General features: G+C 31.9%; 1 protein-coding gene and 1 long non-coding RNA gene across 2 annotated transcripts; one reads left to right on the top strand and one right to left on the bottom strand.

Moving 5' to 3' along the window:
* Positions 1–13,247: 13,247 nt before the first annotated feature.
* On the bottom strand, positions 13,248–15,894 carry LOC135142690 (uncharacterized). Its single transcript, XR_010282588.1, has 3 exons — positions 15,840–15,894; positions 14,360–14,438; positions 13,248–13,544 (listed from the first exon to the last, which is right to left on the bottom strand). It is a non-coding gene; the product is annotated as an uncharacterized LOC135142690 (long non-coding RNA).
* Positions 15,895–22,281: 6,387 nt separating this feature from the next.
* LOC135142533 (protein takeout-like) lies at positions 22,282–23,098 on the top strand. Its single transcript, XM_064074249.1, has 4 exons — positions 22,282–22,285; positions 22,333–22,573; positions 22,619–22,752; positions 22,800–23,098. The coding sequence occupies exons 1-4, from the start codon at positions 22,282–22,284 to the stop codon at positions 23,096–23,098; spliced, it is 678 nt and encodes a 225-aa protein (XP_063930319.1).
* Positions 23,099–27,381: the final 4,283 nt, after the last annotated feature.

Genomic DNA, 27,381 nt, shown 5'->3' on the forward strand with positions numbered 1-27,381 from the left:
AGCACAATTTTGTCTTCCCGTTCATTAAAGTAACTTATTTTTTACTCCAAAGGAAATAATCAATGCAATTCAAAAAACATCCACGGTTCTCACGTTGTGGGGTGGTGCCCTATCTTGTTGAAAATACAAGTTTTGGACGTGATTCAAAGGTCAGTTATCTAAATAGTGTTCATCTATTTATCGCAGAATACGTAAATATTGCTCGTCATTCAGGTTGAGATCAAAAGTTATAGTCTAAATGTGGTGCTGTTTATCATGCGAACTCATGTATTAAATTTCCAAGCTCTTTCGTTTCACTTTACAGGAGTTACGGAAACAAATGTTTTGAAGAGTATTTCTAGTAATTACTGAGCATCGTTCATCTTTAATGAGTATTCCACTTCATAACAATGACGGCGAGTGAGTAGATTCCAAACCTCAGGTTTCTAATTACACAATTCAGTTAATCGAAAAATTGAAAAATCGAAAAATTTAGAAACGTCAAAAATTGAAAAGTGAAAAATAAAAAAAATTAAAAATCGTAAAACTGAAATATCGTAAAGTTAATAAATTGAAAAACTGAAAATTTTGAAAAAAAAAATCGTAACAAAAACTAAAAATTCAAAAAATCGAGAAATTGAACAATCAAATAATCAAAACATTGAAATCCCAGTAAGTTGATAAATAGAAAAATTTAAAAAACAAAATATTTTAAAAATTCAAGAATTGAGCAACAAAAAAAATCTAAGCCTGAAAACTCAGATAATTGAATGATTGAGAACAAAAAATCTAAAATTTAAAAATTCGACAAATTGAAAAATCATGGAACTGAAAAATCGAAAAGTCGAGATAGTGAGAAATCTAAAAACTTAAAACATTAAAAACTGAAAAATTAAAGTATCGAAAAATTTAAAAACCGAGAAAACACAATATCAAAAATTTGAAAAATTGAAGAAACGAAATATTGCAAAATTCAAAAGATGAAATATTGAAAAACCTAAAAATGGAAGCAAAATTAAAGAATCGAAACAGTGAAAAAATTCCAAACTAAAACATTGGAAAATTGAGAAATGGAAAGATGGGAAAATCAAAAAAATTGGCCTAAAGAGTTTAGACGGTACTTCCCTCGCCATCGGAAACGTGACGACTGCATGCCTATTATGTTTTTTTTTCACATTGGAATTCAAAGCATTCGGTTTTGTAGTTCCTGATTAAATCAATAAAATAAATTTCATTTTTTGAGTCACCCTGTATATGCAAATTCAAAAAATATGAATGGAATGATAAATTACAAGAAGAGACTCATCATATTTTGTAAATTTTAAATAGGATTATACGGCAAACTTTTGAGGTGACGTCATCAATTTTTTAGAGGGGATAAGTTAATATATTGTGATTAAAACGGTCCTGGTATAATAACAAAAAAATATTGTTCGTCTATGAAACAAGCTCGTACCTATGCTGGTTCCGATTACGATTATGGTTTAAATATTTTTTAGAAAATCCTGTCATGGGTGTAGAAACATTTGTGACAGCCAAAGAGGTTTTTTTGAGAAAATTATCTTTGAATTTAGACCAAATTGAAATAGACACTAGGCAACAGGCACATTTGGGCAAAAGAAAGAGAAATTAGGGTTACGGCTTCAAATTTTGGACGTATTTACAAACTCAGACCGACTACAGCAATAGCTAAAACTGTAGAGTCTCTGTTGTACAGTACATTTAGAGGTAACCGTCATACATACTGTGGACAGCAAAGTGAGGAAAAAGCTGTCAAGTGTTTTAAAATAAATAAAAATATAAAAACTGAACGGTGTGGTTTGTTTATTTCAAAACAATTTCCTTACTTGGGTGCTAGTCCAGACAGGGTTCCAGAGGATAGGAGTGCATTAGTCGAAATTAAATGCCCTTCAAAATCGCAAGATTTGTCTCCCGAAGAAGCGCTTAGAACAAAAAAATCAAATTTAGTACATTGACAGACAGAGAATTGAAACTAAAAAAAATCATGATTACTACTTTCAAGTACAGGGATAAATGCTTGTTACGGGTATTTAACAAGTTTATTTTGTTGTATGGACACCCAAAGGAATAAATATAGAAAAAATTTATAAAGACGAAGAAACATATGTAAAAATATGGCATATAAACTTGGCAGATTTTGCTTTGGCGTATTATTGCCCGAAATAATTGATTCAAGAAGAAAGAGGAACCTGCCTTTGCGAGAGATTTTTTTAAAGTAAATAAAATTTGTTTCTATTTTTTATGCACTTTAATAATTTATTAGGAGTACATTTTTCATCACCAAGACTTGCATATTTTTATTATAAATATATTTTGAAAATGATCTCTCGGCAAATGAAAACATATACGAGCACTTTTTTCGAGTAAACAATATAGGGAGAAGTTACTGGGCGGAGGGCTTTTTTAAAACACCTCCTCTCTGGGATAAGTAGTAGATACACTTAGCTACTTATACGTGTTAAACAAAAGCTGTATTTTATATATTTTTTATTATTATTATAAATATGTTTATTAGTTGTATTAATTAAGAAAGCAAAATATATATTAACAATAATATTACAATGAATTTTTAGTAATCATATGTATTGAATTCAGAATCCTGAGTGGAGTAAAAATCTTATAGTTCCCCAGTTTTAATTCGGTTCTATGATAGTACCTCATTGCGTAAAAGTTAGTTTCTTTAACAATAGATTACTACGGCCGGTCCTGGCGGCTTGTTATAAAACTGAGTTCCTTGCCATAAATTAGAAAAATCAGCCGAGAACTCTAACAATCAGCTTATGGTAAAGTAAGCGATAAGGGTTTTACCTGGAAAGTCGCTTCCGTAAATTTGAGTGGCGCTCCTGTCGGCAAAGTACTGAACTAACGGCTCAAAATCTGTCGAATTGATACCCATTTTTTTCAATAATTGTTAGTTTTTGTTAAAAACTCTGCCAACCAATAGATAATTAATTTTCCTTTGATATTCCTGTTAAAATTATTCGACGTATCTGGCATTAATTTGTGGTATATTTTGATTTTAATAGACACATTATTATTTAAACAAATTGTATCACTAACAAACATTTAATGACTCTGCGGCCTGTAAAAGTGATGTTTTATCCATCTGCGAATTTTCAAGCGATTCTATGATGGTTATGACTCAAAAAACTTGAAAAGAAAACATACAATGGTGCTTTTTTTACGATATTTCTCAGCCATATTTTTTTAGTTGATTGAACTGGTCTCTGCGCTCTAGAATATGAAAAATGCTGCAGTTTGATGTATGATACATCTATATTAATATCATTTCTTCATACAAAAAACCAAAATAATGTTATACCACGTCTAGCGAGTCCCCTTAGGCAAGAACGCAGATCGAGAATATCGGAGTCCAGATATAATGCAGAGTACAGAAAAATAGCAAAGGAGGACGTACCAAAGGACACACAGAGTGAGAGAGAGTGTAAAGGAGAAAAGGATGATGGCGAGATTTAGGTGTTGAAATGAAGAGAAAGAAAATAATTTTTGGATGGATGAAACTAACAGAAAGTGTAGGATATGTTGGAGAGAGGGAGAAACAATAGAGCATATGCTGGAAGGATGTGAAGGATTGAGAGAATCGAAGGAAAGTTGGGAAGAAGTGCTAAACGAGAATGGAAGAGCACTGGGCTGAATGAAATAGGTACGGAAAATAAGTATATTATTAGATAAAACTCTAATTGTCTATTTTATTTGTTCATTTATTATTTATTTATGTTTATTATTTTTAGATTGTTCATTATTTTTGGATTGTTCATTATTTTTGGATTGTTCATTATTTTTGGATTGTTCATTATTTTTATTTTATTTATTATTTATGTTGCTCCCTGACCCGGTTGTGAATGTCGTTGCTGCTGCTGTAAGAGGCTCTGCTGGTGAAAGCTGTCCATTTGAATTTTCTTTGCAATGCACTTCTTTTTGCTTGTTTCCGCCATTTCGGTCGTCTGTTTTCAAACCAGATTTTAACTTGGCGCTTTGATAATCCCAGAGTAGCAGCGAGTTCTAAACAGAAAAATTATAATTATCGCATGGGGTTTTGAAGTTTGGCAAGATGTTGTAAAAGTGTACCATTTGCAACTTCTTGTATGTCTCTGTTTCTGTCTTCCTCTGATAGACTGTATTTAAACAGGCAAAGAATGCCCGCGTAACTGTATCGGACTAAGATAGAAAGAGAAACATACCGCTTTACAACATTTGGCAAAAATTGAAGGAGTTCTACAATAATAGTAAATAAGAAACTAAATGATAATATTGTTGGAGTGACAAATAAAAATATCAAACTAAGCTTACAAATATTTGTAATATTAATTATTTTTGAACGTCTAATCTAAGCCAAACAAGTGACAGTTGCCAAAATTTTAGAAACACGTTTTTAAAAATTGGGAAAAATTTCTCGTGCAACTGTATCGGATTAAGACAGAAACAGAAACATACTGCTTTACAAAATCTTGCCAAAATTAAAGGAATTCTACCATAATAATAGTAAATAAATATCTAAAAGATAGTATTTTTGGGGTGGAATATAAAAATAATAAACAAAGCTTACAATTTTTTATAATATTCATTATTTTTGAACGTCCAATGAAAGCCAAACAAGTGATATCTGCGAAACTTTAGAAAGACGTTTTAAAAATTGGGAAAAAAATTCTTATCACCGAAAGCGATTACTTTGCCACCCCCAAAACATACTAATGCAATTCAGTCTTACCTCAGGTATTGATGTTAATTTGCTGAGAACTCAACCAGAACAGCTCCTGTCCTGGTTGAGCTCTCCACAAGAACAGAAAACAGAACTAGTGATGTGAGAGTACGTATTAAAATATTCGTTTATTCCGAATACAGAAATATTCGGGTGAAGCCGAATATGCCCGAAAGGAACGGATTCGGAATAAATGTTACGCGAGAGTGGTACACGGAACACGGACAATGACAATTGTCGTTCGGAATCGGAAAGAGAATACGGAATTACTAAGGGATGAAAATTTAGTTAGATAATATTTTTATTAATAAGTACGTTATTAAAGTCATGAAAGTTCGGAAATATTAATTTTTTTAGTTTCAAATATATGAAAAATCAAATTGTTTAAAATTCTTCTCGTTTGCTGCGCTAACTCGAGCGATATTTATAAAAAAATTATCGAAAATTTAAAATAATCTTGACATTTTACTCAAGAATATTTTTCTTTCCTCGGCTCAACGGTCCAACGCTAGGGGCTGGGGGACTCCAGAAATGGCCCTTTGCGTTCAGTACTAAAGAAACGTAATCGTAAGCGAATTCTGAGTCGGTATCCGGATTCGGAGTACTCGGACTACTCGGTAAATCGGAGGCTTACGTACGAATTCGGAACCGGATGATTATTACGAATATTGCATTCATCCGATTCCGTACAATCCGAATATCAGGATCATCCGAACATTTCCAACGCTAAACAGAACTGATGTGTACCTAACGACCTACCGCTATCGAACCGAAAGAGTGGGGTGGAAAATGGTGGTGGGGCTTGTACCCCCACAAGGTGGTAGTGGGGAGGACATTTCTAGAAAACAGAAAATTGTTTGGTAGTGAAAAACTAAAACCTGAATCTAACGAGTTTTAGCAGTATGTCTTACGGGAAAATGGATTATCGACTTTTTAACGGGGACAATTTTATGTATTCTGACACAAAATATGTTATTTGTTTCATAAACACTGAAACGACGTCGTTAACTCTGTGGACACAGAAAGAATAAATAAATTCTAATTGTTGTTTTTCAATTATCAATGTTACTTACTATCTTGCTTTTATAAATTTAATTTATATACATTTCGAACTACATTTACTTAGCAAATCTCTTGCTCTGATGTCATCACATTTTTAGTGCAAAAGAGCAACCGAATTCTGGTTGGCGTTTTATCTATTACACAGCATTGTTTTAACAGCAGATGAACCTTTAAAAGAAAATATCTTCCAACAAACGCTTGAATTAATTTCGACGGAAAAATTCCTCCAACATATAGTGATAATGAATAACAAACACAAATATGGAATTTATGAAAATTTTTGTTTTGAAACGGTTATCTACTATAATGAAAGAAAATATTTAAGAGAGTTTAATGATTTGGTTTAAAGTTAAAGGCACCATAAATAAAATAAACATTAGAACGGATAATTTCGACGAAGAGTCTTTTCTCCCTCAGCATGAGGCAATGGGGCCGTAAAAGTGACGTTATGAAGTTATTAGCAGAATGAATGTCGCCAAAAGATTAGAAATTCCAGAAAATTCTATGCGGGCTCCTTACAAAGAAACGACTTAAATCTGCTACCTGGGAATCTTTCAAAGGTAGACCCACGTGCAAAATTGTTATTAGCGAAACTGGTGATTTAAGGTTTCTCCGTCCACAAAATAAAATATGGCAAAATAAGACAAAACGCCGTGTTCAGTTTCATCCTTATGACAAGAGCACATATGTACATACAAGTTGATGTGTTTTTTCTCACTCACTCACTCACTCCTGTAACTTTTTTATTTGTGAAGATAAATCCGAATTAGGATTAATATATAATAAAATAATAATAATAATTGATGGTAAACGCATTTTCAAATTCTCACTTCATGTAGCACCGGAAATGACATTAATCCAGTATATCTTTTAATAAATGAATCATTTTGGTACATGTTTTACCACAAAAAATTATAAGCAACCAATAATCTAAAATTACTAATAAAAAAGTTGGACATTAAAATATATCAAAAATTAACAACCACGTTTTCATTCTCATAGCTCATTAAATTTAATTAAAAAAAATTTTGATCGACGAAAACTCGAATACAACAAGAGCAAAATTTTGTCTCTCCGTTGATCAAAGTAACATATCTTTTATCCCAAAAGAAATATTCAATGATGTTCAAATCCGATTATCTTGCTGGCCATTTAATTGGACCCCTCTTCTTCATTCAACCGTGTTGAAACTTTTTATTTAATGATAATAAACTAATAATTTCCATAATGAGAGATCGTCGAAAATTATATTCGACCCGTTTTACTCCATTACAGCTAATTAATTAAATCCGACTTCTTTTCTCTTTTGAGTAGACCAAATCAATCAAATTTGATTTTGTTTTAACGGAGATGATTGTTATCGTAACGTGCTAATAGTCGATTTTTTTGGAAATATTAACATAAACGATCGAAACATGGAAATACTTATAAGGGGGAGCTGAAGTAAAATATTTTGTCGGTGCGAATTATTAGCACGGAAAATCTCCACTTAGACGGGCTACTGTACTAATCCCTTACCTGAATAAATCACCTGTGGACTGTTGTCCGTCGTCTGGTTGTTGCAGGTCAAGTAGGTACGCTTATTTTATGTTTAGGTAAATTTTATAATTAACTAAATAATCTTGATGATTTTTTTTTGTATTAAGAAAGGCATCATATTGATCAATATAAACCAGCAGAATAAGATGAAACTACCATTTTAGAGGTAATAGATTTATTATATTAAATATTTTCAAAACGAGCAAATAATCTATACATAAATAGTATGTAATAAGTAATAAGAGTAAAATTTATAGTAATAAAAAAATAAAAAAAGCATCGAAGAATGAAGGGGGACATACATTTGAAATTTGACACACAGGCTTACAGATAGACAGATAAATATATTATAAAAAATATTGCTCGAAGCTGAATTCGACTAAACTTTCCGAAAAACAGAGAATGATAATTTAAAGACATGTCAAATTTATAAAATTAATAATAACGAATTAATACAACAAAAAAATAACCAACAGTTTTATTAAATTTAAAATTTAAGTTGTTTTTTGACTTTTAGTGACTTTTTTTCTCTGTGTGTTTTTAAAATATAATCAGGATTTCGAATAGATAATCCCCTACGTCTCGTAGGATCAACAACTTCCGGAAGAACGCATCCATAACAAAATTTTTGGGGTTTCAGAACCATTTTTTTTACAAAATTCTTCGTCATATGGAACGTATGTGATTTACCCCCTTTGAGTGTCCAAATGGCAAAAATACAAGCTTTCCTTTTGTTATGTACAAGTGGCCTTGCATTTGGTAATAATATACATGTTCCTTATTAATATATGATTTACCCTTTTTGTCCATTGTATGGTAAAACGAGGCATTTTGCTTAAAAAAAAACATGATGGTAAAATTGTTTGCATTTAATTTTGATAAGTATGTAAGTATATTTAATTTTTTAAGTACCATTTTCTACATATTTTCAACATGTACAGAGCTACATAAAAATTGTATGTTGATTGTATTTTGTTTTAAATTACATTGTCATTGACATATTTTTAAATGGCACCTTATTTATTTTTTTGAAGAGTAAAAATTTTTTGAAAGTTTTTCTAGAGCTATATTTGAACATAAAGTTTTGATTATGCTAGATTTTTTACCAACTAATGTATTTTAAAGTATAATACGAGTGTGGCGATTGAAATTAAAAAAGTTTTTTTCACCAACTATGGAGTAAATGACAATGACGACTTTCAAACAAGAAATCTTTTTAAAATTTTTATGTAAAAATTTGTATTTCCAAAATACAAAATCTATTTCTATTTTACTTGAAAAATGTAACGTGTGAGTCATAAAATCTTTCCCCTAAGTTAGCAATGAACATAAAAGATTTATAGAAAAAGATCTTGTTACAACTTTTTATGATTTTTGAATTTCTACTGTATAGGTTTAACTTGTAAAATACATACAAACGTACATACCTGCTTATATAAACGCAGTATTCTAATGAACAGATACATTTTCAAATTGATAAAATGACCACAAACTGTATTCACTTGTATATTGCTACAAATATTAAGATCCTATGACCAATCACTGTGTAAACCAAAGGTAATAAGAAAATAAAATCTGAATTTGTGAAAATTAGCTAAATAATTTCTAGTAAAAAATCTCCTGAATCATAACATAATTGGCCTCTTCACTTTAATCCGTTTATCTATGAGTGATGGCGTTAAGCTCTTTAGGCGTATACCTGCTCTCATCCCCAGTAAACCAGAAAATTACTCAGCTTGAAAAATATTTCCGAATCTGTTTATTCGGCATGTGTTTTAGAGTGTATTTATTATCCGATTTTGATTTTTCAAAAACATATCTACTCCAGAGTATATTTACCACAGATGTCTGTAAGTAAAATTTGGAAATTTCCCTAAATAATAAAAACAATCAAAATTTCAGGAATTGTAAAGCTTAAAAAGAATGTTCATTTTTTAATTCTCACTTCCGTTAACACCGGAAATGACATTAACCCAGTATACTTTTTAATAAATGAATCATTTACATTTTTTACCACAAAAAATTATAAGCAACCATCAGTAGTCTAAAATTACTAATAAAAAAATTATTCAGTAAAATATATGAAAAATTACTACTTTTTTATGAAAAATTAACAGCCATGTTTTCATTCTCATAGTTCATTAAATTTAATTAAAAAAAAATCTTGATCGACGAAAACTCGAATACAACAAGAGCACAATTTTGTCTTCCCGTTCATTAAAGTAACTTATTTTTTACTCCAAAGGAAATAATCAATGCAATTCAAAAAACATCCACGGTTCTCACGTTGTGGGGTGGTGCCCTATCCTGTTGAAAATACAAATTTTGGACGTGATTCAAAGGTCAGTTATCTAAATAGTGTTCATCTATTTATCGCAGAATACGTAAATATTGCTCGTCATTCAGGTTGAGATCAAAAGTTATAGTCTAAATGTGGTGCTGTTTATCATGCGAACTCATGTATTAAATTTCCAAGCTCTTTCGTTTCACTTTACAGGAATTACGGAAACAAATGTTTTGAAGAGTATTTCTAGTAATTACTGAGCATCGTTCATCTTTAATGAGTATTCCACTTCATAACAATGACGGCGAGTGAGTAGATTCCAAACCTCAGGCTTCTAATTACACAATTCAATTAATCGAAAAATTGAAAAATCGAAAAATTTAGAAACGTCAAAAATTGAAAAGTGAAAAATAAAAAAAATTAAAAATCGTAAAACTGAAATATCGTAAAGTTAATAAATTGAAAAACAGAAAATTTTGAAAAAAAAAATCGTAACAAAAACTAAAAATTCAAAAAATCGAGAAATTGAACAATCAAATAATCAAAACATTGAAATCCTAGTAAGTTGATAAATAGGAAAATTTAAAAAACAAAATATTTTAAAAATCCAAGAATTGAGCAACAAAAAAATCTAAGCCTGAAAAATTGAATGATCGAGAACAAAAAATCTAAAATTTAAAAATTCGACAAATTGAAAAATCATGGAACTGAAAAATCGAAAAGTCGAGATAGTGAGAAATCTAAAAACTTAAAACATTAAAAACTGAAAAATTGAAGTATCGAAAAATTTAAAAACCGAGAAAACACAATATCAAAAATTTGAAAAATTGAAGAAAGGAAATATTGCAAAATTCCAAAGCTGAAATATTGAAAAACCTAAAAATGGAAGGAAAATTGAAGAATCGAAACAGTCAAAAAATTCCAAATTGAAACATTGAAAAATTGAGAAATGGAAAAATGGGAAAATCAAAAAATTGGTCTAAAAAGTTTAGACAGTACTTCCCTCGCTATCGGAAACGTGACGACTGCATGCCTATTATGTTTTTTTTTTTCACATTAGAATTCAAAGCATTCGGTTTTGTAGTTCCTGATTAAATCAATAAAATAAATTTGCTCATTCATTAAATTTTTTGAGTCACCCTGTATATGCAGATCCAAAAAATATGAATGGAATGATAAATTACAAGAAGAGACTCATCATATTTTGTAAATTTTAAATAGGATTATACGGCAAACCTTTGAGGTGACGTCATCAATTTTTTAGAGGGGATAAGCAAATAATATTGTGATTAAAACGGTCTTGGTATAATAACAAAAAAATATTGTTCGTCCATGAAACAAGCTCGTACCTATGCTGGTTCCGATTACGATTATGGTTTAAATATTTTTTAGAAAATTCTGTAATGGGTGTAGAAACATTTGTGACAGTCAAAGAGGTTTTTGTGAGAAAATTATCTTTGAATTTAGACCAAATTGAAATAGACACTAGGCAACAGGCACATTTGGGCAAAAGAAGGAGAAATTAGGGTTACGGCTTCAAATTTTGGACGTATTTACAAACTAATTAGACCGACTACAGCAATAGCTAAAACTGTAGAGTCTCTGTTGTACAGTACATTTAGAGGTAACCGTCATACATACTGTGGACAGCAAAGTGAGGAAAAAGCTGTCAAGTGTTTTAAAATAAATAAAAATATAAAAACTGAACGGTGTGGTTTGTTTATTTCAAAACAATTTCCTTACTTGAGTGCTAGTCCAGACAGGGTTCCAGAGGATAGGAGTGCATTAGTCGAAATTAAATGCCCTTCAAAATCGCAAGATTTGTCTCCCGAAGAAGCGCTTAGAAAAAAAAAATCAAATTTAGTACATTGACAGACAGAGAATTGAAACTAAAAAAAAATCATGATTACTACTTTCAAGTACAGGGATAAATGCTTGTTACGGGTATTTAACAAGTTTATTTTGTTGTATGGACACCCAAAGGAATAAATATAGAAAAAATTTATAAAGACGAAGAAACATATGTAAAAATATGGCATATAAACTTGGCAGATTTTGCTTTGGCGTATTATTGCCCGAAATAATTGATTCAAGAAGAAAGAGGAACCTGCCTTTGCGAGAGATTTTTTTAAAATAAATAAAATTTGTTTCTATTTTTTATGCACTTTAATAATTTATTAGGAGTACATTTTTCATCACCAAGACTTGCATATTTTTATTATAAATATATTTTGAAAATGATCTCTCGGCAAATGAAAACATATACGAGCACTTTTTTCGAGTAAACAATATAGGGAGAAGTTACTGGGCGGAGGGCTTTTTTAAAACACCTCCTCTCTGGGATAAGTAGTAGATACACTTAGCTACTTATACGTGTTAAACAAAAGCTGTATTTTATATATTTTTTATTATTATTATAAATATGTTTATTAGTTGTATTAATTAAGAAAGCAAAATATATATTAACAATAATATTACAATGAATTTTTAGTAATCATGTGTATTGAATTCAGGATCCTGAGTGGAGTAAAAATCTTATAGTTCCCCAGTTTTAATTCGGTTCTATGATAGTACCTCATTGCGTAAAAGTTAGTTTCTTTAACAATAGATTACTACGGCCGGTCCTGGCGGCTTGTTATAAAACTGAGTTCCTTGCCATAAATTAGAAAAATCAGCCGAGAACTCTAACAATCAGCTTATGGTAAAGTAAGCGATAAGGGTTTTACCTGGAAAGTCGCTTCCGTAAATTTGAGTGGCGCTCCTGTCGGCAAAGTACTGAACTAACGGCTCAAAATCTGTCGAATTGATACCCATTTTTTTCAATAATTGTTAGTTTTTGTTAAAAACTCTGCCAACCAATAGATAATTAATTTTCCTTTGATATTCCTGTTAAAATTATTCGACGTATCTTGCATTAATTTGTGGTATATTTTGATTTTAATAGACACATTATTATTTAAACAAATTGTACCACTAACAAACATTTAATGACTCTGCGGCCTGTAAAAGTGATGTTTTATCCATCTGCGAATTTTCAAGCGATTCTATGATGGTTATGACTCAAAAAAACTTGAAAAGAAAACATACAATGGTGCTTTTTTTACGATATTTCTCAGCCATATTTTTTTAGTTGATTGAACTGGTCTCTGCGCTCTAGAATATGAAAAATGCTGCAGTTTGATGTATGATACATCTATATTAATATCATTTTTTCATACAAAAAACCAAAATAATGTTATACCACGTCTAGCGAGTCCCCTTAGGCAAGAACGCAGATCGAGAATATCGGAGTCCAGATTTCCAGATATAATGCAGAGTACAGAAAAATAGCAAAGGAGGACGTACCAAAGGACACACAGAGTGAGAGAGAGTGTAAAGGAGAAAAGGATGATGGCGAGATTTAGGGATTTAGGTGTTGAAATGAAGAGAAAGAAAATAATTTTTGGATGGATGAAACTAACAGAAATATAGGATATGTTGGAGAGAGGGAGAAACAATAGAGCATATGCTGGAAGGATGTGAAGGATTGAGAGAATCGAAGGAAAGTTGGGAAGAAGTGCTAAACGAGAATGGAAGAGCACTGGGCTGAATGAAATAGGTACGGAAAATAAGTATATTATTAGATAAAACTCTAATTGTCTATTTTATTTGTTCATTTATTATTTATTTATGTTTATTATTTTTGGATTGTTCATTATTTTTGGATTGTTCATTATTTTTGGAGTGTTCATTATTTTTATTTTATTTATTATTTATGTTGCTCCCTGACCCGGTTGTGAATGTCGTTGCTGCTGCTGTAAGAGGCTCTGCTGGTGAAAGCTGTCCATTTGAATTTTCTTTCCAATGCACTTCTTTTTGCTTGTTTCCGCCATTTCGGTCGTCTGTTTTGAAACCAGATTTTAACTTGGCGCTCTGATAATCCCAGAGTAGCAGCGAGTTCTAAACAGAAAAATTATAATTATCGCATGGGGTTTTGAAGTTTGGCAAGATGTTGTAAAAGTGTACCATTTGCAACTTCTTGTATGTCTCTGTTTCTGTCTTCCTCTGATAAGACTGTATTTAAACAGGCAAAGAATGCCCGCGTAACTATATCGGACTAACAGAGAAAGAGAAACATACCGCTTTACAACATTTGGCAAAAATTGAAGGAGTTCTACAATAGTAGTAAATAAGAAACTAAATGATAATATTGTTGGAGTGACAAATAAAAATATCAAACAAAGCTTACAAATATTTGTAATATTAATTATTTTTGAACGTCTAATGTAAGCTAAACAAGTGATAGTTGCCAAACTTTAGAAAGACGTTTTTAAAAATTAGGAAAAAATTTCTCGTGCAACTGTATCGGATTAAGACAGAAACAGAAACACTGCTTTACAAAATATTGCCAAAATTAAAGGAATTCTACCATAATAATAGTAAATAAAAATCTAAAAGATAGTATTTTTGGGGTGCAAAATAAAAATAATCAACAAAGCTTACAATTATATTTATAATATTCATTATTTTTGAACGTCCAATGAAAGCCAAACAAGTGATATCTGCGAAACTTTAGAAAGACGTTTTAAAAATTGGGAAAAAAATTCTTATCACCGAAAGCGATTACTTTGCCACCCCCAAAACATACTAATGCAGTTCAGTCTTACCTCAGGTATTGATGTTAATTTGTTGAGAACTCAACCAGAACAGCTCCTGTCCTGGTTGAGCTCTCCACAAGAACAGAAAACAGAACTGATGTGTACCTAACGACCTACCGCTATCGAACCGAAAGAGTGGGGTGGAAAATGGTGGTGGAGCTTGTACCCTCACAAGGTGGTAGTGGGGAGGACATATCTAGAAAACAGAAAATTGTTTGGTAGTGAAAAATTAAAAACTAAATCTAACGAGTTTTGGCAGTATGTCATACGGGAAAATGGATTGTCGACTTTTTAACGGGGACAGTTTTATGTATCCTGACACAAAATATGTTATTTGTTTTATAAACACTGAGACGACGTCGTTAACTCGTTGAATTAATTTCGAGGGAAAAATTTCTCCAACATATAATGATAATAAATAACAAACACAAATATGGAATTTATGAAAATTTTTGTTTTGAAACGGTTATCTACTATGATAAAGGAAAAGATTTAATAGAGTTTAATGATTTCGTTTCGAGTTAAACGCACCATAAATAAAATGAACATTACAACGGATAATTTCGACGAAGTGTCTTTTCTTGCTCAGCATGAGGCAATAAGGCCGTAAAAGAGACGTTATGAAGTTATTAGCAAAATGAGTGTCGCCAAAAGATTAGAAATTCCAGAAAATTGTATGCGGGCTCCTTACAAAGAAAAGACTTAAGTCTGCTACCTGGGAATCTTTCAAATGTAGAAACACGTGCAAAATTGTTATTAACCCAACTGGTGAGTTAAGGCTTCTTTTTCTACACACTAAAATATGGCAAAAAATACAAAACGGCGTGTTCAGTTTCATCCTTATGACAACAGCACATATGTACAGGGTGTGTTTTTTATTTGATACAACTCCTTTAAGTTTTTTATTTGTGAAGGTCCGAATTAGAAGTAATGATAATATAATAATAATAATAATAATAATTGATGGTAAACGCATTTTTTAATTCTCACTTCCGTTAACACCGGAAATGACATTAACGCATTATATGTTTTAATAAATGAATCATTTCCATATTTTACCACAAAAAATTATAAGCAACCAAAAGTCTAAAATTACTAATGTAAACGTTATTTAGTAAAATATATGAAAAATTTCTACTTCTTTATGAAAAAATAACAACCATGTTTTCATTTTCATAGTTCATTAAATTTAATTAAAAAAAAATCTTGATCGACGAAAACTCGAATACAACAAGAGGACAATTTTGTTTCCCCGTTCATCAAAGTAACTTATTTTTTACTCCAAAATAAATAATCATTGAAATTCAAAAAACATCCACGTTTCTCACGTTGTGGGGTGGTGCCCTATCCTGTTGAAAATACAAGTTTTGGACGTGATTCAAAGGTCAGTTATCTAAATAATGTTCATCTATTTATCGCAGAATACGTAAATATTGCTCGTCGTTCAGGTTGAGATCAAAAGTTATAGTCCAATTGTGGTGCTATTTATCATGCCAACCGATACATTAAATTTCCAAGCTCTTTGGTTTCACTTTACAGGAATTACGGAAACAAATGTTTTGAAGAATATTTCTAGTAATCACTGAGCATCGTTCACCTTTAATGAGTATTCCACTTCATAACAATGACGGAAAGTGAGTAGATTCCAAACCTCAGGCTTCTAATTACACAAATGGAAATAATTACACTATTCATATTAATGTTGCTTAAAAGTATTACAGTCGTCCTTTAAGTTAATGTCGTTTATTACATCTATCGATTTTTCTTAAGTCAAGTCGCCGACAATAGTTTTTTTTTATAATAGAACTAGAAATACATACAAAACACAAGAAAAACGATTATTATATACATATATTTATTGGTTTATTCAAGAAAATATGCTATATCGACATTTCTAACATTTATCTGTTTTTGAATGTTCGAACCGATTTTTTTTTTAATATTCCTATAATAATAATAATAATAATAATAATAATTTTATTGTCCAACAGGTTACCCTAATGACAGGACAAATCTAAATAATTACTTACATGAATAACCAACACAAAAATTATAACAATAACAAAAACATAATTCCAAGTATAAACTAATTTGAATAAAATATATCAGCTACATATCTATCTGCACATCGACACATTGTAGTAATTGGCGAACGACGAAAGATATTAGTTCGGGCGGTGGAGATATGAAAGGTTAAACATATCTCGATGCTGGCCGAGGGACATTAAATCTAATCTGTGATAATAAATATGGGCAATCAATTTTGTTGTGAATAAGCTTACACAAGAAGTTAGCCGCATGTAGATCCCTTCGAATCATCAAAGAGGACATCTTGTGTCGTTGGAGAAGACTTTCCATCTCAATACCTCTGGCCGGATAATTACCATCAATTTTGAACGAAAGGAATTTCAAAAATTTCCTGTGCACTTTATCAAGAAGCATGTGCTGACACATATATATGGGATACCATATTAGTGAGGCATACTCTAATTTCGAAACAACATATGCAAAGAAGAGGGATTTAATTACGTCAATGTTGTTGAAAAATTTTGAAGTTCTCATGACAAACCCCAAGGATTTATTTGCAGCATTGCAAATGTTGGTAACATGAATATCAAAAGTCAAGCAGCTATCGAAAGTAACTCCTAGATCTTTGATCGATGTTTTTCGTTCTAACGGTGTACCTTCTATTGAATAAGAAAAATCAACGATATTAAGTTTTCGACAATATGAAATGTAGCAACATTTACTAATATTAATAATAAGTCTATTTTGATAGCACCATTCCACGATTTTCATAAGTTCACGTTGTAAAAGCTCAGCATCATAAAGACTTGAGATTTTAGAATAAATTTTAAGATCATCAGCATAAGCTAAAATACTGTAATTTAAAGATTCCAAAAGGTCATTGATAAATAGACTGAAGAGGAGAGGCCCAAGGTTAGAGCCTTGTGGGACTCCAGACCTTGATAAAAAACGAAAAGAGGTAAAACCATTGTAAAATACATAGTTGTTACGGTTTATTAAGTAAGACTCCATCAGTTTGAGAAGGGGATAGTTATCCAAAGTTATTAAGTTTGCCTAACAGAATGTCGTGAGGAAGAACATCAAAAGCTCGGGAAAAGTCAGTATATATTACGTCTATTTGTTCTCGTTTATCAAGTGCAACACTAAGATCTTGAACAAGCACTGCAAGGTTTGTAGATGTAGATCTACCAGTTCTGAATCCATGCTGTCCTAAACTGATATGCGAACGAGTATTATTGTAAATGCAACTATATAATGCCTGTTCAAAAACTTTGGCAAAATTGCTTAGAATGGAAATAGGACGATAGTTCGCTAGTAAAGATGGATCACCCTTTTTAAAAATAGGACTGATTCTTGCAATTTTCCAAAGGTCCGGGAATGTACTTGTTTTAAGTGCCTGGTTAATTATGATAGACAAAGGTTGGGCAAGTGCATATCTACAATCACGTATCAAAAAACTAGGGACTAAGTCATCCCCACATGTTTGCTTGTTGGATAAATTTGACATGATCACAATTAAATCCTCTATGCTGACGGAAGACATTGAGAAAGAATTTGATGAAATAGAAGTAGACTCATGTGCATAGAGTTTTTAACAGTAAATACATTGGCAAAGGTAGTAGCAAATGCATCCACAATATCCTGAGGTTCCGAAAATATATTTCCATTATTGTCTCTTAACTGATCCGGTATTCTAGAAGTGCCATTTTTCAAATGTAGAAAGCTCCATAAAGATGAAGGATCAGATTTGATATTGCTCTGGACATGATTTAGATACAGTTGGTAGGCATTATCCATTTGTTTTTTAACAATAGCTCTTAATCGTTTGAATTCGATATAGAATTTAGAATCCTTAAATTTAATCCATTTACGCCTGTAACAGTCTTTTGTTTTTATATTCTGCTTAATCTCAGAAGTAATCCAAGGTGGAAATTTCGAAGAGCTAGAGGTTATACGTGGAACAGATGTATCAAATAACTTATAAAGACAAGAATAAAAATCCTCAAGAGCAATATTTACATCTTCCTGACTTTCTAAAAAAGACCAATCCGCGTTGTTGATGTCATGATATAATTTTAAAAAGTTGGCCTTGCGAAAGTTATAGCGAAGTTTTTTTGCTAACGGAAACTTAGAAGTGATAATAGGCATAGCAAAATTAAAGTTTACATGGAGAGCGGGGTGATGCTTATCTTCAGATATTAAAGGTGGTGTGCAGTGGGAAACTAGGGCTGTAGTATTTGGATTGGAAAAAAATAGGTCCAGCAATCTGTTATTACTATTAGGGATCGAATTAAATTGTGATAGTTGAACAACGTTGCAGAATTGCTTGAGAATTAAGGTTTTATGGCAGTTACTATGGCTATTACTTGAAAAACTAGGGACGTTGAAATCTCCAACGATTATCAAATGTTCATGCATTACCATGACCTCTAAGGCATTAAAAAATAACTCAAAATCATGAACAGAAATATCGGGTGGTACATATAAAACAACAAATAAGAAAATCATATTTTCGTAAGAGCATTTACAAATGATTACGTTAATGAGCGGTACCAAATCCGTAAGATGTTTGGTATTTATTACCGTATATTTGAATTTATTTGAGAATGCAACTAATACTCCACCTCCTCTGGAGGGACGAACCAATGAAAATTTTCTATCACAACGAATGACACTATAATAAGAAGGAAATATTTTAGAAGTGAGAATGGAATCATGTAACCAAGTTTCACTAATTGCGATAATGTCAAAAGACAGATCGCAACAACTGACGTAAAAAGAATGAGATTTGGAAGCAAGTCCACGAACATTTTGGTAATACAGACTTAGTGTTGAATACCTGCTGGACTGATCTAGTTTTCCGACAAGTTTGCAATAATAGTAGGTATGCCATTACGATATTGAATTTTCAGATTTTTTTCACCCTGAGCCAAACGATTGTCAAGTGCTGCCCTTACCGATTTATATGCATTAATTTGGGTGGGTCCATTTATCCATTGATTTTAAAGTTTTAAAGTTTTTGATCATACTAGAAGCATCTTCAGGACTGGACAATGTAACTTTAATAGGACGCGCTCTGTTGACATTTGTTGCATCAAATTTACCAAGACGAACCGGTGGAACAGTTGGCAAGTTAAGTTTTGATTCAGATATAAAATCATTGACAAAAGAACAATCAGCAACATTTTGTTCTTGTTTTGAGATACCGTTCGATTCTTTAACGTTGAAGATAATTATGTTGCATTCATGTTTTTTGCGTTCGGTTATTTCGTTGATAACTTTTTCAGTTTCAATAAATGATGAATCACTGGGTGCAATGGTGGTATTAGCTTTGATAGTATTTTTTAATTGCTGAATTTCGTCTTGTAACATACCTATTTATCATGGAAATTAATTTAGGAATTTGGTGTACACCCTGCTCACACTCTAAACATATGTATTTTAGGCGTCGTGAGGAAGTGGACCTCAAGGCTAAGCATTTTAGATCCTGCTGAGAAAGTTCGGAACAGGCTGTATGGATGGGTTTAGTATGTATGTAACTGTTTATTTCTTTCCCATTCGGGACTTGAAAGAAGTCCGGTTTACATTTTTCCCTTAATATATCTATATATGTACAAATATATATCAATTAAACATATTTTAACTTAAACTAATATTCTTTCTCGAAATGCTTCCTTATTTTCGTTTCTTTTGTAATATCATTTTCATCCATTCCAGACCATCACCTGTTTCGTTCAATAGCTCATTCCTATCTTTCTCGACTTCCCGTAACTCTTCACAATCCTTTAGCCAGTGTTCAATCGTCTCCGGAAATTCCCTGCATAATCCGCATCTTCTCTCCTCTTCCTCTTTCCAGTAACAGTTTTCTCCTTCTTCATTTCCCACCCTAAATCTGGCTATTGTCTTTCTGTCTTCATTCTTTCTCCCTCTTATTAGATACTCCGGTAATTTTAGACCTCCTATTATTTCTCCATATTTTGGATTATATCTGGACTCTGCTATTTTTTTCCTTTGCTCTTTTCTTTGTAACTCTTCATCTAGATTTAAAATTTCCTTCCTGGGTTCTGCTCCCTCTATCCTTTTTCTCTCTACTTCTTCTGCCGTTAGACCTCTTACTTCGTAAAATTCTCTTCTTTCTTCCGCTGTCTTCTTATAATTTACCCTTATCTCTTCCCACATTTCTTTCATTATTTTGCATTCAACGTTCTGCCTGATCTTCTCTTCAAATTTCATTGCCCTTCGTACTGCTTCTATTCTTAGTTTTTCTCTCTTCGTTTCCTCTAATACAATGTACTCTGGTGTCTCTTTTTCCAACCCTAACGTCCATTTCAAATACTTTGCCTGTACTCGTTCTAGACTCTCCCTTTCCTTCCATCCCCAGATTTCAGCACCGTACATAATAACACTTTTTATTAAGCTGTCGAAGAGCCATATTCTTCTAACGAAATCGTTCTTCAACCTTCTCTCTGCCAGTCCCCATACCGCCTTCAACAATCTATTTGCCTTCTTTACTGTATTTTCCAAATGTTGGGTTCTTCTTCCATTTCTTTGAAATGTATACCCTAAATATTTAAACGTCGCTACTTCTTCTATCGTCTTTTCTTCCCATTGCCAAACCTCTTTCTTACTTCTCCCTACCGCCTTTCTGAAAACCATCATTTTCGTTTTTTCTACATTCATTTGCAGTTCTCTCCTTCTTAAAAATGTTTGTAGGGTTTTCATCATCTCTCCTATTTCTTTACCCGTTTTTGCCAGTAGGACGATATCGTCTGCATACTGTAGTGACCAGATTTTTGTTTTCCCTAAAGTGACCCCTCCCATCTGTGCCTTCCTAAGATTTTCTTCTAATTTTGCTATATACAAGGAAAAGAGCGTTGGACTTAATGGACATCCTTGCCTAACTCCTTTCTTCGTCCAGAAATTCATCGACGTTTCTCCATTAACTCTGATTCTATTTTCTGTCTCTCTGTAGATTTCTCTAATTCTCTCTATTAGTGTTTTACTGATGCCCATGTCTTTCATTATCTGCCATAGTCTTTCCCTATTAACCATATCAAAAGCCGCTTTCAAATCTACAAAGAGCGCGTATACCTTTCCTCCTTTTTCGTTTAATTCCCTCCTTACTATGTGATCCAGGGTCGCTATGCATTCGATTGTTCCTCTTCCCTTTCTAAATCCCATTTGCACCTCTGGTAGCAGTTGTTTTTCCTCTATATCCCTTTCCAACTTATGTTGTAAAATGGAACTGTAGATCTTGTAAGTTGTATTCAACAACGTAATTCCTCTATAGTTTTCTACTTTTTCTCTGTTTCCTTTCTTGTGCAGGGGACTGATTAACCCCACTCTCCATTCTTCTGGTAACCCTTCTCCTTTCCAGATCTTATCTAACATTTTCGTGAGTCCCTCAACTATATTCTCTGTTGCGTAAATCCAGTGTTCGTTCTGAATGCCGTCTATTCCTGCAGCTTTTCCTTTCTTCATTTTCCCTATTACCCTTATCACCTCTTCCTTCCCTATTTCTTCCCTTTCTTCTATTGTGCCTGTTTCCTGTCTATTTACTTCTGTCTTCTGTTCTTCGTTAGTTTCTGCGCCTTCTAAAATTCTTATAAAATATTCCCGCCATTCTTCTATCTTGATGTTCTTACTTGGTCCCGTTTTTATCTTCCTTTCTTGGTTTATATATTTCCATATATATATACCTGGAAAATTTCTGAAACGAGTTTTTCGTACTTTGTGTTGTAATTATTTTTAAATGATGTCGGCTTTGATACAATGCGTAGAAGTCTTATTTTCAGGTTTTTTTTTTTTATATTAAATACACTATATACAACCAGTAGAAATTATAGAACATACTTGTCAACAAATTAACTGATCAATAAAAAGGGACCTCGAACACTATTCTATCCAGAGCAGGTTTAGCTGAACTTATTCCAAGTCAAAAACAGTCTTGTAGAAAAATGAAGTCTGTAGCAATACTTTGTGTCGTTTTCGTGGTTTGCGGCTGTGTAAAAATGCGTAAGTTACAATTTTTTGAGTTTCCTTTATTCGAATAGCAATTTTAGCTTCGACTTTCCAAAAATGCGCCAGTAACAAAAGCGACTTTAATCAGTGTTTGTTGAAAGCTGTTGAAAATGCTGTGCATCAGCTGAATCACCCAATGATGGCAGTGGGTTTGGTTAGTTTAGAACCTTTGGAAGTCTCTTCTATTAACGTCTCGCCGGGAACAGGAGCAGCCCAGTTTACCCAAATTTACAAAAATGTGAAAATTTACGGTTTTAGCAAAGCGAAATTCTCAAAATTTGAGTATGTGTTTATTTTGTAAAAGTTTTAGTATTAGTGTGGTTTTAGCTTTGACTTTGATAAGAAAACAATTACTTTTGAGTGCAGTGTTTCAAACATTCGAATGGAGGCTGAATACGATTTTAAAGGGAGAATTATGGTTATTCCCTTTAATGGAAAAGGTTCCGCTGTTATTACACTTGGTAAGAGGTTTTGACGAAGAGAATTTGTCTGATTGTTATTTTTGAAGACGATGTGAATCTCGTCTTTACGTTTGATTTGGATGAGTATGACAAGAATGGAGAGAAATATTATAAAATTAAAAAGAGCACACTTGTTACGGTACCACAATTAATCCATTTTCAGTTAGATAATTTGTTTGGTGAAGATGAAGCGCTAGGGAAGCACCTCAATGACGTTTTTAATGAGAACTGGAAGGCACTTTGGGACGATGTGGAAAGCAGTTACGAGGAGGTTTTTAATCAATTGATTACAAATGATTTTGATAGGTTTTTGGAGAAAGTGCCAGTTTCTGAAATTTTTGATTAAGGGAGAATAATTCTATGGATGGCTTCTTACGTATGTTAATTTTTTAAGTTTTGATTTTATTGGAGAGGAATAATATACTTGTGTACTTCTATAATTTTAAAATATATTTTAGTGACAGAATATAAAATTGTTTTATTTTATAAACACGTTCTTCAAAAAATCAGACATGGCATCTTCAAAATTACGAATCGGTTGTCGGTTTTTTAAAACAAATCGATCATTTAATTTTTATTAAAAATAGTTGCCATGTAAAAAAGAAAATTAAGAAGTGAAACTGGATGTTCTCAATTTTCTGGAACAAAAAATAAAAAATAAAAACGAAAGTGCAACAAGATATGGGTCTAGGGTAATCACCAAGTACTAAAGCAGTATAACTACAAAAATATTAAAATCTTAAAAAATAAAAGTCGAAAAGAGAAAAAAACGTACGTACTTGACATTGTCAAGAAAGCAGTAAATTTGACAGAAAAATCAGAGATGAAACTACGTATTAGCTATTGAAAGTTTAAATAATAGTAACATTTAGTGCTTATAATCTGACTGAAGCTTCTATCTAGTGTGGCCAAACAAAAAAACAAAACTAAATGGGTGAGAAACAATACTTAAGAAGTCAATCTCGATCTCGGAAAGTTGACCAGGGGAAGGTATTTTTGAAGATTTGGTAATCACATAAATCAAACATTTCAACAATTTTTTAGAATCGTATTTTCAGTGACCATTAAGTTGGTAGGTTTCGCGGATGTCACAGATTTTAGTTTTGAGGCAAAATTAAAACAATTCGGAATGTTATATATGATTTTCATTCACTAACCAGTCGCGGGCCGTAGGTTGCCGACAGCTGGTCTAAGTAAAATAGTTGTCACCAATAGATTAGAAATTCCACAAAATTTGATGCAGGTTCCTTACAAAGAAAACACTTAAAAGCAACGGTAAAGTTCTTGGGCTCGGAACACCTGTCAGTAATATTGACCGTCCAACCCTGGCTGTCATAATAATATTTGGAAAAATTTACAACATTGCCTGCTTGCTACCCACCCCAGCTTTTCGGATTCTGACTAAGTAAATTTTATTACCTCGAGTCTGTGTCTTCGAAATTTCTGGTAAGTATACATCATCCGCAACCCAACTCATGGAAACTAGTTTCCAAGAAGTAAATCTCATTTTTTACCTGTCCTCTGAATGATTTCTGCAAATTTTATGTACAAGCAAAACGACAACAGTTGGATATTAGAATACAGATTACGATAATTCTAATTTTTGTATAATTTTTCACTTTCAAATTTTTAGCGCTATGGTCACGAATAATTGATAGAAGAAATATGTTTTGTCCTTAAAAATTTAATGATTTTTCTCCAAATCTGTAAATTAACACTGTTTTGAACATTTATTCCAAAAAAAAAAAAACAAATTAATGCAATTCGACATGTTTTCTATTTTCTATGAATATACTGTTACGGATTTTTTTTATACTAACATATAATGTTTCGAAATTAGTTACCATGTACTTAATTATAATTCTTCTAATCCCAAGATATTTATGTTTATAATCAACCGTTGTTCTCTAAATTTAATTTTTATCAAAAGCTATAGCTAACGTTATTCTTCCCTTATATTGTGAAGGTAAAAACGAAAGACTAGAATTTGCTATCATAAGTCTCCGACAGATTAAGTTTATGATCTCTGTCGTCGGGCGGTAAATCACATTGTAAATCTTAAAATGTTAGTAACATTTTTCAGGACGTATCTTCAAAAATCAATATCTCAGTTATTTATGGAAATTTTGGACGAAAGTTATCTCCAGTATTTTCAGCTTACAAAACTCTATTAATACTACAAGCGAGTTGGGTAAATTTCATGAGTGTGTAAATTTTTATTTACCTTCGAGTAGAATACAAAATTTTATTTTATTCTTTTATCGCTGTTTTTAATATTTAAAAACAATAGAGATAGCAACCGAAAAAAGTAGCATTGGATTGGAATATTGGAGCAAATACTTACTTCGATTTTCCATATTTGTGTGTGAAGTGGGAGTGTGTGGACGTGTACTAGCTACTCGTGAGTCTATAATGTTGTGTACTATTTGTACAAATTTGTGTATATTGTAAATGATTCTGCCATATGCGCAAATGTTGTGGTCATAGCAGTTATTTCTAGATCATTTGCAGTAGTTTGAATTATTCTTATTTTCTAGTACTTGGTACACGAGTACCGTGGCACCGCTCGTGATGTTTTTTTAATTTATGCGAAGTTAAACTAAAAAATGTTGATAAGACACTGAAATGTTTTTCTTGTAACTGAAAATGTCTCCTCAAATGTTTAAAAATTGATGAATCGGATCTAAAAATATTCAGTGAATAATCCAAACTTGGCTACTTTTTTTTAAAGCGTGAGGTCATGGCGGTGGATTACACTGGTGCTTTTTTTTTAATTTTGTGGTTCTTTATAAGAATCAACTCTACAAGGAGGTGCCCTGTGTCGGGTGAGTTTGTTTCATTTTGAAATAGCCATTCTGGCCCATATTTTGGTATTCGGCTTATAGAATCGTTACTTAGAGGCGGATTTAGAATAACCAGGTTTATCTTATCGCACAGTTTCTTGTGCGTGTTTTTTTTTTTCCTTAAAACTTGATGCACCACGAAAATATATCTAAATAAACGAAAGACGAAAGATTTATCTGATAAACATGATATAAACGATTTAAAAAATCCAAAACGATTCTGAACTCATCTTAATTCATTGAAAAACGTGACAGCGCTACCTTCCGTAATGAATTTTGAGAACAAAATGTTTCTATTTTTTCAGACCAATTGCATTAATTAACAATATTGATAAGGTCTTCGAATTTGTCATATTTGAACATACTGCTCGTTATATCTCTGATAAAATATCCATTAATCAGCACGGTTTCATAGCTCGAAGATCTACTATTAGCAAACTGGTATCGATAACGCAGTTTTTGTGTGATAATCTTCACAGTTAATTATCAAATTGACTGTCCTGACCTACTAGCGAAAATTTGTTTCAATGTTTCCAGTTTTAACTCTAGGAAATTTTATTTACTACATCATGAAACGGCAAAAACTAGGAGTAATATATTAGAAATGTCACCCTCGTCTCAGATGATCTATATTTTTTCTTTTACTGATATTGACATGTTCTACACCAACATACGTCAGTTTAGAGGAATATTAAAATCTATCTCCGACATTTCGGACAAGTAATAATTTGTAGGTACTTGATGGTAATAATACTCCTCATATTAATATCTTATTCTTAATATAATTAGCCTATATAAAGTAAAGTAAAGAGTAAAATTTTCAAGTCTGAATTTTTACTCAAACCTAAGTTAACATTTAAATGTTGCCATTTAAGAAAAACACTAAATATATTAGATGTGTCATCTGAAGAAGTATACGTATTAATATTGTTGTAGTTGCTATCACACACCCCAAAAACACTACATTTCTAAATGTTATTATGTTATTAATGTTTGATTAAAACTTACTGGTAAATCTAGTTATCCATAATCACAGTTTCACTATCACTGTCTTTGGTAGGCAAATACTTATCGTATAGAGGTTTTTCAAATGTGATGATCTTCTGATTCATCACACCTATCGGAAGCACATTCATCAACGAATACAATTCTTTCGTTGTTTCCAAATTAAACATTTCAACAATTTTCTAAAATCGTATTTTCTAGATGCGTCTCTAGCCAGTTTTTGCAGTAAAGACACCTTTGGAAGTTCCTCAATTTTTTTCAAAATACGTTTTGGTAATGATTCTAGTTTTAATAGCGCTTTTGTTAACTTTGGATTAACGAAAAAATTCGGTAAATCCTCGGAATCATGGGGAATCTATTCATAGGCCGGTCTTCGTATGCGCGAAAGAGCGCGTCTCCACGTTGGACGTTGCATACACGATTTTTCTAAATTAATTAATTTTTTTCTTTATCCTCCCCGAAAATTTGATAACGTCATCTAAAATTTCGGTGAGTAAATTTAATTCAAAATGTGCAAAATAATACGTTTTTGTAGCTCTCTTCGATTCTTTTCTTCTAATTAATCATGCGAATGTCGGCGTCGGATAATTACGAAACATCGACATAATTTTATTTCTTTGATTTCCAACGAAAACTCGACAACAAGTTTTCTTCAAACAATTATTAAATAGTTCAAAATGTGTTTTTTTTTGTACTATATTATTATACACAAAGCCCTGATTAATAATGTTCTTCTGTCGAGTGGGAGTGGAAATTAATAATAGAATCTAGAATGTAAATA

Source organism: Zophobas morio, unplaced genomic scaffold (assembly GCF_036711695.1).
Source record: "Zophobas morio isolate AGI-343-1 ecotype UQ-CSIRO unplaced genomic scaffold, CSIRO_AGI_Zmor_V1 ptg000049l, whole genome shotgun sequence".
NCBI classification, from domain to species: Eukaryota; Metazoa; Arthropoda; class Insecta; order Coleoptera; family Tenebrionidae; genus Zophobas; species Zophobas morio.